The sequence below is a fragment of the Cygnus atratus genome, chromosome Z (genome assembly GCF_013377495.2).
Source record: "Cygnus atratus isolate AKBS03 ecotype Queensland, Australia chromosome Z, CAtr_DNAZoo_HiC_assembly, whole genome shotgun sequence".
Lineage (NCBI taxonomy): Eukaryota > Metazoa > Chordata > Aves > Anseriformes > Anatidae > Cygnus > Cygnus atratus.
In genome coordinates this window covers 3,533,514-3,547,803 of record NC_066396.1, presented here as the reverse complement: position 1 = coordinate 3,547,803, position 14,290 = coordinate 3,533,514, and the positions used below count along the sequence as shown (strand labels likewise).

The 14,290-nt window shown below is 45.3% G+C and overlaps 1 protein-coding gene across 1 annotated transcript in view; it reads right to left on the bottom strand.

Annotated features, from left to right (window-relative positions):
- Positions 1 to 8,083, bottom strand: part of LOXHD1 (lipoxygenase homology PLAT domains 1) — a 139,824-nt gene extending 131,741 nt beyond the window's left edge. Inside the window, exon 1 of the mRNA XM_050716349.1 lies at positions 7,900 to 8,083. Coding sequence (XP_050572306.1) covers positions 7,900 to 8,083 — 184 coding nt within the window. The remainder of the gene's footprint in view (positions 1 to 7,899) is intronic.
- Between the last annotated feature and the right edge of the window lie 6,207 nt (positions 8,084 to 14,290).

The following is a 14,290-nucleotide window of genomic DNA, read 5'->3' as shown; positions in this document are numbered from 1 at the left end:
GCCTCACACACTATGAGAGATCTCTTGCTCTTTATATGCTCTAGCAAAAGCAGCTTCTGCGTCTGGCACAGATGCCAAATTAATTACTCAAAGCAAAAGAGAAGGATTTTTTCCATGACTATTTGAACTAGTTACACACTGTTATCCATTTTTCCCATTCATAGATTATATAAAGAATTGTGAAATTATTCTATCTTGCATTCTGAGACACTTCACAGACATGAATTAGGGAAGTTGCCCCACAAGCTTACCACTGTCTGTTCGTACTGGTATTATCCTGAGCTCTGAAACCTCGTTTCTCTCTCAGAACTTAAATCCAAAGCTGAGTACTGTCCCACCAGTTCCCACAGGCGGGGTAGCTGTATTTTGGGGCTTGTCATGCTTCATCATCTATTGCAAAATCAGCGATTCATTCTCATGCACCATGGGAAGCTAAACTTGATTCATCTGGTGCTCCAGCTATCACTTAAAAGTGCTTTTGCTTTCATACCACCAGGAAAAAACATCAGTTCTTTGCTGGAACAGCAAATTAGAATTAGCTTAGCAATCGACATTTTTGTTGTTCAAGTTTAAATTGTGCTGGAGGAAAACAGAGTGCCTCAGGGGAGAGAAACATTTGCAAGAAAAACCTGTGCAGCTTCTTTCATTATCTTTGGAGGCAGGGAAGGCCAGCCAGAGCACAGGGTTTCTCTGAATCATGACCAAGGACAACAAAGTTAGATGTTACTGTCCAGTGGAAAGTAATGCAGCCTGGATAAAATGTGATATTGATTTTATTTGCAATACTGAGCAAGCAAAGCCTGCAGCAGAACAATGCATCTGCAGAATGCAGTGGAAATCTCTCCCCACTATTTGATCCAGGACCAGGACCAGACTCCAACAACAGCCCCGCTTTCTTCCAGCTGCCCAGGCAGTCAGACAACCAAGATGAAGAAGAAATGCTCTCCTTGCTGCCAGCTCCTTATCCCAGTTCCCAGAAGGCACCAGGTAGCAGGAAGGGTAATTCCACCACAGATCCCTTTTTGTGCCCCCCTCGGCCTGGAGGCACTGATGGGCTGGATGCAGCGTCTTCCCCAGGGTGCGCAGAGCAAGGCCTTTCTCCCAGTAAGTTTCTGGAGAACGACTGAGTTGCTTTTACAGACAAGGTGCTGGCAATGAGATGTTTCAAAACCACTCATCCCAAGGCAGAGAACTGAGTAGGATTGTGTTCAGTGTCGTGAGCCAACAGCTGGCAAAGTCAGTAGCACACAAGGACCAGGCAATGTCCCGAGAGGGGACAAGCGGCCTAGGACAGGCCCGGGGCCTGCAAGGCGAAGGGTGGCACGGTGCCATCTGAACACCCCAGCTGAGCAACCAGCACCTTTTGCTCCTCAGACATAGTTTCCAGCTCCTGTTGTTGCTTTGCATAAGCAGGGGCTGATACCTGCCAGAAGCTTGTTATAAAAACAAGCAGCATGTGTTGCCTATGTTTACACACACACAGGTTGTTAGATGTCATTATGAATTGATCATAATACCCCAACTTAATCATTCATGAAAGACTGTTGCTACTCCCCAAATAGAACTTTTAAAAAGAATTTTTTAACATGAATTGATAGAAACTATGACCTTCCTACCTCATATCTCCTCCTTTTCTACCTTATCTTCTGATTAACACTCAGTTAACAGAGCAAGTCTGATAGAGGTGCCGTTATACAAACATGTATCAAGTGGAGCAAGTGTACCAAACTGATGCAGAAAAATACAGCAGGTCTGAACATCCAGGGTGAAGAGTATGAAAGACTGATAGTTTCCACAAGCCACCACCACCAACAGCAATGAACCACCAGTGCTTTCTGATATCTGTCCAGTGACACTTGTCAATTCATCAGCAAAAAACACAATTGTTTTGCATTCTCTGAAGTACCACCACAAATGTGTTTGTGATACTTAGATGGATAAACCATCCCATTTAAAGCTGCATGGGGATTAATTAAACCTGGAATTAAAAAAAAAAATAAAAATGTTTTACCCTGGTTCCCTCTCTGCTTATAGTTCATAGTGCTATAGCGCCTCATAGTTCAGCACAATTTTCTGCCTGGGCTTTCCATCCAGATAAGGGCAATTCTGCCTTTTTAATGGCACAGTATTCAGGCAATGGACCAAGTGCCCTGGGACAGGATGATAAATAGCTCAAAAGACACATTTAATAAAGCATAAATGGGACCAAAATTCACAACCCTTAAATCACAAGTGCAATGCTGAAACTGGGAATTTGATACACCAGTGAAGGGGACTGCTGTACCTGTGAGCAAGAGCAGCTGCTCAGTTTTCTTTCTTCCAAACAGAGAGTGAAAGACTGCCTAAGAAAAGCTTGGATTAAAACACACACACACCACAGTAATTGCAATCAGTTTAAGAGTTTGAAATAATTCAATAGTGTTTTTTTTAATTTTTATTTTTAATATGATCCTACAGCCTCTCAAGGTCACCTTCCCCAGAGAGGACACCTTGCCCTACACCTTGGATGCTACGTATAATTAAATCCAGGCTGAAGGGACACAAGGGCTGGAGGAAGCACGTTCAGACCTGAATACATTAATCTACATTTAACATCTGCTTCCCAGTGAAATCTTGCTCAGTTTCTCTTCAGAAACTCTCTTCTGGTAAAGTCCAAAAACAAATATTCAGCCTAAAGAGCAGCCACAGATAATTAAGGATATAAAACTGAACTGGCCATTCTGCTCACATTTAAATATTTGGGGTATGAGGAGAGCAGCACTGCTTGAAAGCTGCGGCCCTTGCGCTTGTGGGTTTTCCAGGCACCAGCCGGCACACCAGCTGCAGGGGCACTTGGCAGCCCAGCATGTACAGCTGTTCCCTCATGCTGTTTTTGGTGCTGCCAGCTGGGCTGAGCTGTCCCCAATGGGTCACATACGTGTGGCAAGGATGGCTTCTGCATGTGCCTGGGGCTGCTGGGTCCTGCCCAAGCAGGGAGGAGAGCACACAAGTGCTTGGCCCAGAAGCCAAGCTCGTTCCCCCCAGCCTCTCACACACAAACTCGACACAAAGCTGCAAGTAAGAGAGGACATCTGCAGGGGCCCAGACCCTTGGCTGGCTCTTCCCACAGAGAACTTGCTCCAAAAGCTTTGTGATGCCAGTTTCCCTTAGCACAACCAGCAGCAGAGCCGTGGCAGGCGGAAGGCTGACCGCAGAGGACAAGGACCCATTGGAATTCTTTCCACAAAGCCCCCACAGCACTTTAACCACTAACTATTCCTTTAGCTACTCATTTCTGATTCATATGTCTTCATTTCAGCAGGGCACTTCCAGACATTTTCAACTCTCCAGTGGGGCTATTCAGGCATGTAGTGGGGATGTCGAATAGCCAGGCCCAAGTATTTTTGGTGCCCATATTAAAATATCAATGTGTTCCTGCAACTTAGCCAACACTTTATCATAGTTAGCTTAATGCTAGCTTGTTTGTCACACAAGCAGATAGTTCCTGGGTGTACTCACCTAGCAAACTCCAGAAGTGATCTAAACATTTCAAAATGTATATTTCATAGCATCATTTATAACTATGAAAAACACAGATGTAAAGAAGGGCAATCTGCAAGTCAGGTGTGACACCACCTCCTCTCAGCAGCAGGCTTTGCATGTCCCATTGCATCACAAGCCATTAAATTGCCACTGGTACTAAACACTTCTCTGAATGTTTTGCACCTAAAACCAAAGCACATCTTAGAGGTGAGGAGAAAAATCAGTCTTCTGAGGAAGATTCTGGTTTAGAATATTAACCAAAAGCTCAGTTCGGGAAGATCAGTGGGTGCAGGGCACAGATGAGGTGATTCTGCAACTGCTGATCATCTGTCATAGAAGTATGTGATACATCTGCCCAGTCCTGAATATAGCACAGGGAGAGCTGCAGCTGACCACCACACAGCACTTGCTCTCCTCCTCCATTCTGCTCCTAAATCGCATTCAAGAGAACTCAGCATGTCCTGAACACTTTTTCCATGCAACCCTTCACTGCAGTTGCTAAAGGAACACAGTGTGATAGATGTAATACAATAAAATGGATGGTGCACATCAGAAGAAAGGATGAGCTACTCGTATATCTACTCACAAATCAACGTTGGCCATTTCCCTCCTCCCATCACTGTTTGAGACAATGTGTTAAATAAAACATATATTTCTAGAGTAGCTTCCTTCATTTTATAATTATTAACCATCACTGCCAAGATCACTGAAGTCTAGCATCCCCCATCATCGTGCCTTATGCACAAACCAGCAGCACTGCATACAAAGTGCTCAGCGTCCACCCCTGAAAGGGAAGACTGCAGCCTCAAAACCCTGCATCTCCTGGGAGCTGATCAAAGCCTTGCTTCCTTGCATACGAGCATACATTTCTCATGGACCTCTGCAGTGTCTTTATCATCATGAGCCACCTCGGCTTTCCTAGTCATTTACTGTCACGCAGACCTGTCATTTAAACAGTTATATGTATGGAATTGCCTAATCTTTCATCCTTTATGAAACACTCCTGGGAACCCTGGAGATGGAGGCTGAGTGAGCACAGCGTGTCAGGTCTGGCTGCACGCTACAGCAACACTTCCAAGAGACAAGGAAAACCTGCTATAGGATTTGCTACTCTAAGGGGATGATACCTAGTTCTGAAATTCTGCTGGGAGAAAGAGGGGTTAAAAAAAAAAAAAAAGCAGTTTCTCACCAATTGGGCCTAGAAAATATTGTTCAGTGACAGCTATGCAAGCAGAGAAGCCCTGAGAGGTCCCAAGCCAGCAGCATTTCCCTGTGGACCAGCACAGGAGAGAAGCAGCTCCCCAGCCTAGGCTGGGCTCTCCCCCATCTGCCACCACCCCGAGTGGCTCAGGCTGGAGTCACCAGCCAGCAGCTCTCAGTTCAGCCAGAAGGAAGACTTGGTTCAGGGAACAAAAGGATCTGGGGAAAGAAATATTTTCTTTCTTCCTACCAACCCATAGATATCTGTGGCTTTGGGAGAAGTGACCCAGAGAGCAGATAGCGACACTTGGTCCTCTGACCCCAAACATGAGGAGGAGGATAAATAACTGTGCGAGTCTCCCTCCCCTGTATCACAGGTCAGTCCCTGGAGATATCCAGAAGACAGCATGGGGAAAGAGAAGGAGTTCTGGAAAGAGATGGAGTTCCTGCAAGGACTGGGTTTCAGGCCTCTGACATCCATCCTAGCCTCAGCCAGCTGGGACCTACAGAGCCTTTAGTGACAGGTAGGGAACCAGGTGGCAATATCAACAGCCTCTGGATGCCTGCTTTGCTTTAAATCTACTGCTTGCACGATTAACCTCACATTACACAGGGTGCCCTGTTTGTAGCATTATTGGCAATTCAAGATGTACTGCAGAAGAAACTTTGCAAATACTTATTAATAACTGTCCTGGTTAACACCAGGATCACAGGAACAGGCAGGAGCTACAATGGAGTTAAAAACTCCTGCTATCTCTGCTATAATTTCCACGCTATCACGCAGTCAGTCTTTTGTTTTCCTGTCCCTGGGAACCGGATTCACCTTGTTCTTCAGTCATCAGTCGAATGCGACAAAGGCAGAGGGAATCCTACTCTTGCTTGATAGTACAATAAGAGGACATCAGATGACACAGACACCATCAACTCCCTGCTTATAAAACATCTACAACATCTCTCTTCTTTTCACAGCAAAAGGAATCGTGGCTCATGGACTGAAAAGCATCTCTACTGCATATTCACCAGTACCAAGGGCAGCCGACATCCCCAGAGCTGCGGGGAGCCTGTTTGCTTGGGTTACACATTTCCTGGAAGCCTGACCAACATCAGTCCCTTCAGTCAGTGGTCCTTTGGAAGAAAAAACAGCAGTGGCCTCTAGGACCAGGTCACAAATAAATAAATAAAATCTACTGCTTTGAATCAAAATGCAAAGCTCAACAGGATTGCGCATGGCAGAGGGAGTAGTTGCAACCCAAGTAAGAGAATAGGGAATTTAGAGCTTGCTCCTAAGCTTTTGCTTTTCATGCCAAATTGCCCACAGAAGATTTTCACTGAGGAAAACCTCAGTGGGTCATTATTTGGGTACGTCCTACCCAATGCCTTTCTCCCCTCCCTGCCCTCACTTCCATAAATATCTGGAAAATGAGCGTGTAAAAAACCTGATCCACAGCTGAGGAAGGAGAGTCCCTGAACTAAAGCAGCAACCAGTGATTCACTCTTGGGACGTCTGGCCACATGAAAATTTTCTTGGGGGCCCTGGAACTGTCACAATAGTAAGTGTTGCAGCTTTTGGCCCAAGTTTTTTAATTTCTGATGGGAACTATGAGAATCCAGTCCTTGCTTAATTCATTTCTCAGCATACTTAACCACAAGCTATTACCTCCACTGGAAAAACTGTTGACAAACTAAGCAGAAGACCATGGGGAAACTGTTACAAACTTTTGCTGGAACTTCTCCCTTTGTAATGTGCAAAAGTTAATATCTCTCTACTATTAAAAAAATAAAATGGTGGTATGAGGGGAAAGAAGTTGTCTCAAAGAGCCATCACAAATGAAGCAGGTTATGCGTATGGCCTGAACATTGTATTCATAAGGATTTTGCTTTGCCTGCATGACAGCTTTTGGATCATTTTCCCTTTCCCAGTACATCCATAAGGCACCGCTATGGAAGTCATCAATTATAGTTAACTTATATCCACACCACGAGTGTGGATACCTCACAAGACTCCTTGGGCACACCCAGTTCTCCAAATTGCCATGCATAAGGTGTGTCATTACCCCAATTAACAAAGTGCTGAGAGGCTAAACACCTTGCCAAGATCCTGTTACACAGGTAATGGGGAGCTAGTGTCACCCCTTGGCAGTCCTTTACCTCTTTGCTGCCCACCCTGATAAGAAGATAACCCCACTGTGCTTGGGAGCACCCTCCTTCCTACCCAGGGCTCTCAGATAAAGTGCTCAAGTACAGATACAAAGAGACAAAATGCTCCAGCCCAGCAGATAAAATGCTCAAGTACAGCCTTTTTCCATAAGCTACCTCAATGTAGATGGCTATGACCCTTCTCTAGACCATGCTCTTCAAATGAAGCAGAGTGCATCACCTAAAAACCTTAACTCACTGAACAACTCACCAGGCATTGATCTAAAGTACCCTGTGCATATAAAATAGACTATTTTATCATACACAGTATTAAGGTTTAGACACAACTAGACATATTTCCCCACCTATTTGGTTACTGGCAACAGCAAAAGAGTTTGTGTGCTGAGAATCTTGCCACTACACCCATCCTAAGCGGTGCACTGCCTGCTCGATCCAGCGGCTGAAGTCACTGGCACGCTCCTGCTGCATGCACGAAAGAAGGAACTCACATCTTGGCTATGTACCCTGCTTACACAGGGGAGTCTGACTGCTGATCCAGCTTCTGAACAGCACCACAGTGCAAATAATGTTAATTAGGAGAACGCAATTACAGCAGTACCATGCACACAGCAAAGCGACTTCATAAACTGGAAAGCTAATACAGACACAATCTGTCGGTGCCATCTCACACAGCAAAAGTCCTCATTTAATTAGAAATACTCCCCACAAAGGAAAGACAAGTGCCTGCACCCCCAGGAAAGGTCCTGGGATGGACATCCACAGGGCTAACAGCACAACTGCCTGCTCAAGGGGGGAATGAGAAACGATGGAGCTGACCTTTTTTTTTGTTGTACTCATCCTCTGTTGCATTGGAGGAGTCTGAGTGATAGTCCCGAAGCTCCTGTTCGTACAACTCCAAAAAATTGTCCTCTTTCTTTCCTTTCTTCGACTTGTCACCTTTCTTCTTTTCTTTGCTCTTTTTGCCTTTTTTCTTCTTTTTCTTCTTCTTCTTTCTGTGCTCGTAGTCCTCTTCTTCCTCACTGCTGTACTCTCTTCGTTTGTTTTTCTTCTTCTTTTTCTTCACTTCCCCATCATCCTCTGAGTCCTCAGACTTTGATTTCTTTTTGCTTTTCTTCTCCTGGCTTTCATCATCCCCATCTTCCTCCACTACCTCTTCTTGCTCCTCCTCCTCCTCTTCTTTGTTCTTTTGGGTCTTTTCTTTCATAGCATTGTTTTTCACCCCTACACTTTAAACAACACACCACAATTGCCTTGACTTGACTTCTGCAACCTGTCCTGGCTCCTCTACTGATTGCTGAAGTCCTTCTGTCCCCACCTAGGGCCAGGCTGCCCTCATTTCACAGTGCTCTTCCTCCTCCGTGGCTCACTGTATGTCCTGGAGTCCCGTGCCCTTACCAACAATTCCCCTGCTTCTGACTCCTCCTGCCTTCCTTCACCTCCTTGAAGGAGGCAATTTCCTCTTCCTCCCCTTCTGTCTCTCTTGCTCTTTGGGTTTTCTTCTTTTTCGCTATTATTTATTCATCGGTCAGTGCTGAGACCTCTCTTTTTCCAGTGCCACCTTGGGCCCTGTTCAGGTCAGTTAACAATCTGGTTCTACTCTATCCGGATGTGTCGGTCACGGTTGTAGCTCTTTGGAAAATGGCTCAGACGAGGGCACATTGTCTTGTTGATTCTTCCCTTCATGTGCCAGCTGCCAAGGGGCAGGAACAGGAGCATTTCTCCTCCTCACAGCCTGTAACAGCTTCAGAAACCTCATGAAAAATTACTTAGTGTTACCCAGACATGTGATTGTAAGACAGACAGGCAGGTGAAAAAGGAGACCCACCAAGCAACCATATCACACTGGTCTGCATTTCCTCTCCATTATTCATGGTGTCAGGATCACCTTACTGATAATGGAGGTCTCTACTTTACTTTTTTTTTTTTTTTTTTTGACCAGACAGGCCAGTGGCCATTAAAAACAAACATCCCCAGGATCTGTCTGGAGACTTCCATCCCATCAGCAACACACCACTGCTTCCAGCAACTCCATCCCCTAGATAGCAGGCCATGTCGCCAACCAAATGAATTCAGCATTCAGTAAAATATATATGACAGGCAGAAGACGACACTGCATGGGCCGTACACACGTACACAAGCTGTCCTTATAACTGCCCATCTTGGTCAACCAAAGAAATAAAACTTAGATTAATAACCAAGCACAAGCACAAACATACCCATCTGGCAGCTATGACAGGCAAACGTTGAGATAAGATAGGTGGAGGAAAGGAAAAATAAATGATGCAGCATGATGGTCAGAAGGACACTGCAGCACAAAGCGTGCCCAGCACCTGGGGATGTCAGCATCAGGCTTGCCCAACATCCAGCACATGCAGCAGGGGATAAACATGCAGCTCCAGCTGCTTTCTCTCCCAGGGCAGGTAAGGGAAGGACAAACGGGACTGGGTCACTCTCAGCTGCAGTTAGGAGCAGATGATTTACAGCCTGACAAAGTGGGAAGAACAAAAAAGAAATAATTTCTTATTCAAAGTTGCTTTTTGTTCTTTCCATAGAAAATGAAGCTTAATTAAGAACTGACATGGAAAACCGTACTCACTTTCTCCAGCATAGCTCAAGCGTACACCAAACAAGGCAGGCAGCCTGGCACTAAATCGCACTAATGCAAGGAGCCAGAGCTGAGTTTATGGCAGGGCTGTGGAAGGATGATACAGAGCCTCCTGCCACCACTCACCCTACCTGTGGGACAGCTCAGCCACGTGCTCCTCAAGTGATGAATGAAGTGGGATGTGCTGGATGGTTTGCTGCCCAGACCAAGGATATGGGAAGTCCTGTGTGGTACATCAGGAGGTTCTTAGATAAGCCTTTTTAAAGTCTTCTTAGATACATTTTGGGGTTTTCAGTAGCCCACCCTCCCCAGCAGCACTCAGCAGGCACCAGCCTGCAATAATTTGAAGCGAACAGTTAAAAATGCACCATATATATTTTATGGCTCCTGTTGGAAAGGGAAATCTTTCTATTAAACATCATAAAGCAAATTATTCAGAGACAGCTTCCAAGTAGGTTAAAAAGCACAGGTTTGAGACGAAACAGAAGCATGGCTTTTCCAAGGTCTCAAAATCATACCAAGTAAAAAAAAAAAAAAAAAAAAAAAAAAGAGTCCTTCCTTATGATACAGCTTTCTCTTGCTGAAATCCTGGGACATGCCTTAAATCTGCTGCTTTATTTCCATGTCTCTGCTTTCTGGAAAGCAGCAGAAAGGTGCATGGGGCCCCTTTGCATGACATCTCTGACAAGCATGTGATAGGTGGCATGGCAGGGATGGAGGGGATGCTGTCCCTGAGGGAGCACACATGGGTGCTGCCAGTCCCAGGGGGCTCAGGGTCCAGTGGGGTGGATGATGACCCAGAACATTTTCCCAATTGTTTTGCAGCAGTGCATTCACAACCACTACCTTTCCCCCTCAGGAACAGCCCACAGCAGAGAGAATCAGGCAGAAACATTTCAGCTGGAAGCCGAGTATGGGCTGGGGTTGCAGAAAAGCCCAGCCTGTCCGCCAAGAAAAATAAATAACCCTCAGAACAAAAGTGAGCCTTCAGAAAAAGAAAAATCCTGGGGGCTGTGAGAAAAGCAAAGCTCATCTCCCTGTTATGCTTCCAGAAGGTAAACACTTCATCAAGCTGAGTCCCCAAGTGCTGCTGCTCCAAACAGCTCCAGTTCACAGCAAAATGCTGACAGCACCAACCCTAGGGCCTAAAGGCAGTGTTGTGATGACTCAAGCCATCCAGCTGCAGGACTGGACCCTTTTGCCCTAAAATACTTCTAGTGTTTTTTCCTGGCCATCCCACAGTAAGTTACCCATCCTTGACAGCAGGGCTGTTGGGGGAGGAAGAAATGCCACTTCTCCACAATGCTGGGAGACTTGGCTGTAGTGTTAGGATGTTCAAGGCATCTCTGGGAGCAAACAGAGCACCAGCCAAGGCTGTATATTCAGGGACACCCTATTTAATGAGTGGCATGCTAGAAAGAAGCAAATCCCAGGTGCTAAAATTCACCTTTCAGACACCATGGGACCTACACAGCAGCTGTCCCAGTGGGGTCCACCTCTGAGCTTCCCCAAGCAGCACACTTTGCTTTCCCCTGGTGCAGCAGAGAAGGACCTCAGGTAAAAGCCAGGGAAAAAGAAACAAACAAAAAAAAAGCCATTTATCATGTAGCTAAAATGATTGGGGCTAGGGGTCAGAAAAGATATTTACAACATCTCATTCAAACTTTGCTCCATATGCTTCCTTTTTCTGTTGTTTTAATTAAAGTAATGTGCCGGGAAAGCTCCAGCTCGCTTTTGTTCTTTTGCTGAATAACAGCTGGGAGAAGAACAATGGGGTTTATTGGTGCATAAAGAACTACCGGTAAAGCAACCAAGCTATTGGTGAGGACCATTAGTTACAACTGTCAACAGTATTTATTCTGGTTTAGATTCTTACCATGCGTTCAGCAGGAGCTTCCCCAAAACAGGAGGTTCTCCCCAAAAGGCCGAGGCCAGAAGCCACCAGAGAACCAAGAGCAACTTGCTGCAGACCAAGAAGTTGGAGTTGGGCTCTTTGAGCTTTGAACTTTTTTTTCTGGACTGCTAAAACCTGTACAACAATAGAGAGTGGGAATGATCCCATCACCTAAGGATACCTTTTCCTTAGTTCATTCTTTATGTTTTTCCTATTTTGCACTTATCACCATAAAATACAGATGCCCTGCAACCAGGCATAACGCAAAGAAATCCCACATCCTAAAGAAATATCTGTTTTAGCCTCCTTCCCAAGGCAGACACAGATGCCTCTTGCTCCAGGAGAGGTTATTTTTCAATATATGCAGCTCTGAACTACTGTCTGATTCTCATTGCACAGTTGTGGGTTAACTTAAAGGAAAAGTCGGTGTCTGCATGTATGGCCCATATTAAGGTGTTCTTTTGGTTAGCAACATGGATTTGGTTACCCACAGGGATGAAGGTAAAAAGATGCTGAGCCCAGGGCTTCGGCCAACCCCAGGGGCTCAGCAGTGCAGGCAGGGCTGGCAGTCACTGCCTCAGCTTTAGCACTGCAGGATTTTCTTTTTTTATGCATACACTTGGCAGTAGAGCAGGATCTTCCCCCATCTCTGGATAGTTTCTTGAAAATGTTCCCTGCAGCCCAGTATGCCATATGCATATAATAGATGTATACACACAGCACATCTCCTTTGGAAAATAGATGTATTTAATGCCACAGAAATGAATACCAAAGGATTCCTTTAATGGAGCCATTTCATTTCCCTCTCATGTACATGAGTAAAGCACAATATTACACCAGGCTGGAGAGAGGAGGTGCTGGTGGAGCCCCTTGCCAGTGTTGCAGCACCAGTCATTAGATTTAATCAGACCTCACGATGCCTACAAGAGCTTTGCTTTTTCTTCCAGCCCCCAGTTGACTACTCACTTCTTTTTTTTTTTAATAACATTCAAATAATAACAAAATCTGCATCTGCATTGCAATCCCATCAGCCCAACAGATCACCGAGAGGTGGTTTGGGATGCCGGGTTACAGGATCCAATCCATCTCAAAGACAGGCTGGCAAGGTTTAATATGTCCATGGGCTTCGGGGGAGCTCGCTGCCTTCAAGCATATGGGCATAACGGCCTCTGCTGGTAAAATAGTGTTTAGCCAGGAGAAATGTTGCCCTAGCAAAACGCCACGGGAGATGCTGCGTCCCATCAAAGGAGCAGCCTTCCCTGGTGCCCAGGAGTCCATCAACAGGGACATGCTTACAACCTTTGAGCCCTCAAAAGCCTGAAACAGCAGCTCCTGTAGCCATCTCAGAAGCAGGGCTGGAGAAATTGCTTTACACAAGGTCATTTTTTAAAAGCATTGAAAGCAGGAGGGCTATTAACAGAATTTGCATGAAAAAGGAGCCAGTTATTAACCCTCAGAGAGCCAGCTGTTAAACTGAGACATGTACACTAACTCTTTCAAAAACAGGTCGTTAAAGTTGGCGTATTAAATCCACATCAGGACAAGGATTTATGCGACGTCTACAGTGCAGAACGAAGTAGCTGCTATTGCCCAAACAAGCAGATGCCAACCCTGTGTGCACAGACCCCACCAGCATCCCCAGGGTGACATCTCGAGGAGCTCCCCTGCACCCCCCAGGACACAGCCAAGCAGGTGTTAAACATCCCCCGTCCAGCTTCAGCTGACAGATGAGCTGCAGAGCTCAACATCAGCTCAATACCAAAACATTTCCCAGAGGCTTTTAACCCTAATGACATTTCTGATTGAAGTACGGAGGTGCTGGAAGAGTGCAGTGCTCTCACCTACTTCTCCCTGGGGACACAGTTCCTCTGATTTAGGGCATCTGCCAGACCTCTAGGACCTACCCCATATACTTACAGCTGGCAAGTTATGCTTGCAGGAACCCATTAAGGCTTATTGACACACAAAATGTTTTAAAAGCCGCAGAAGAAAGCAGCATCTTAACATTGCTGCACCCTTACAAGAATAAGTGTGTAATGCCAGTGGAAGAGATGTTCTCCTTTATCAATTTAATTCACAGGGCTTGAACTCAGCTAAGAATTAATTAGCAACAATTAAAATAGATTGAAATGTGATTATGGCTTATCATGTGTCCTTAGAAAGTCAAGCTGAGCCCACGCATGCTCAGCAAATACAAGAAGCTCAAAATGTCTCCTTGCAGCTCTTCACATAAACAGAGGGGTCTCAACACTGATAAAACAAAACTGAGTGCTAACGTAGACGTGCAGTGTGGGTTTGGGAAGAATGTAATCCAAGTCTTCTTGTTCAAGAGAGTTTTGCAACATGAGAAAGTGTGAAGGGAGCTGACCGCATTTTCACCAGCTTCCCCGACTGCCTTTTAATGAAGCGATAAGGAAATAAGCCCCACAGAGACCAGGAATTTCAAGTGGACATAGATGCACAAGGGACTAGATTAGCAGCTGGTTTAAACTGCTTACAGGCTTCTCTTTATCCCAGTTATGCAGCCAGCCTTAATTACAGCATTAACTACAATTATTTGTGTTTCCCATGATTTCCTACTGAAGAGGCTTTTCCTTTAAGATTCAGTTCAAGTCCTGCTCTTTCCAGAAGAATGAGAGATTCAGCCCCAAGACCTCATATTCTTGTATACTTTTTGAAGACAGTACACATTAATCTGGCCACAAAAATTGGGAAGAGAGCTTCTGGCCACTTCTGTATGGAGTGCTAAGCACCTCTGTAGATGGCGATGGCTCCTTCATCTTGTGCAGGAGTTATTTTAAAGTTCCTTCCAGAAGGGAATCGAGCTACTTCTTCATATCCTAAAGATTTCTGACCTATCTGTTCTGCCAGGCAGCTATAAGATCCAGTGTTTCTTAAAAACCGTGACTCAC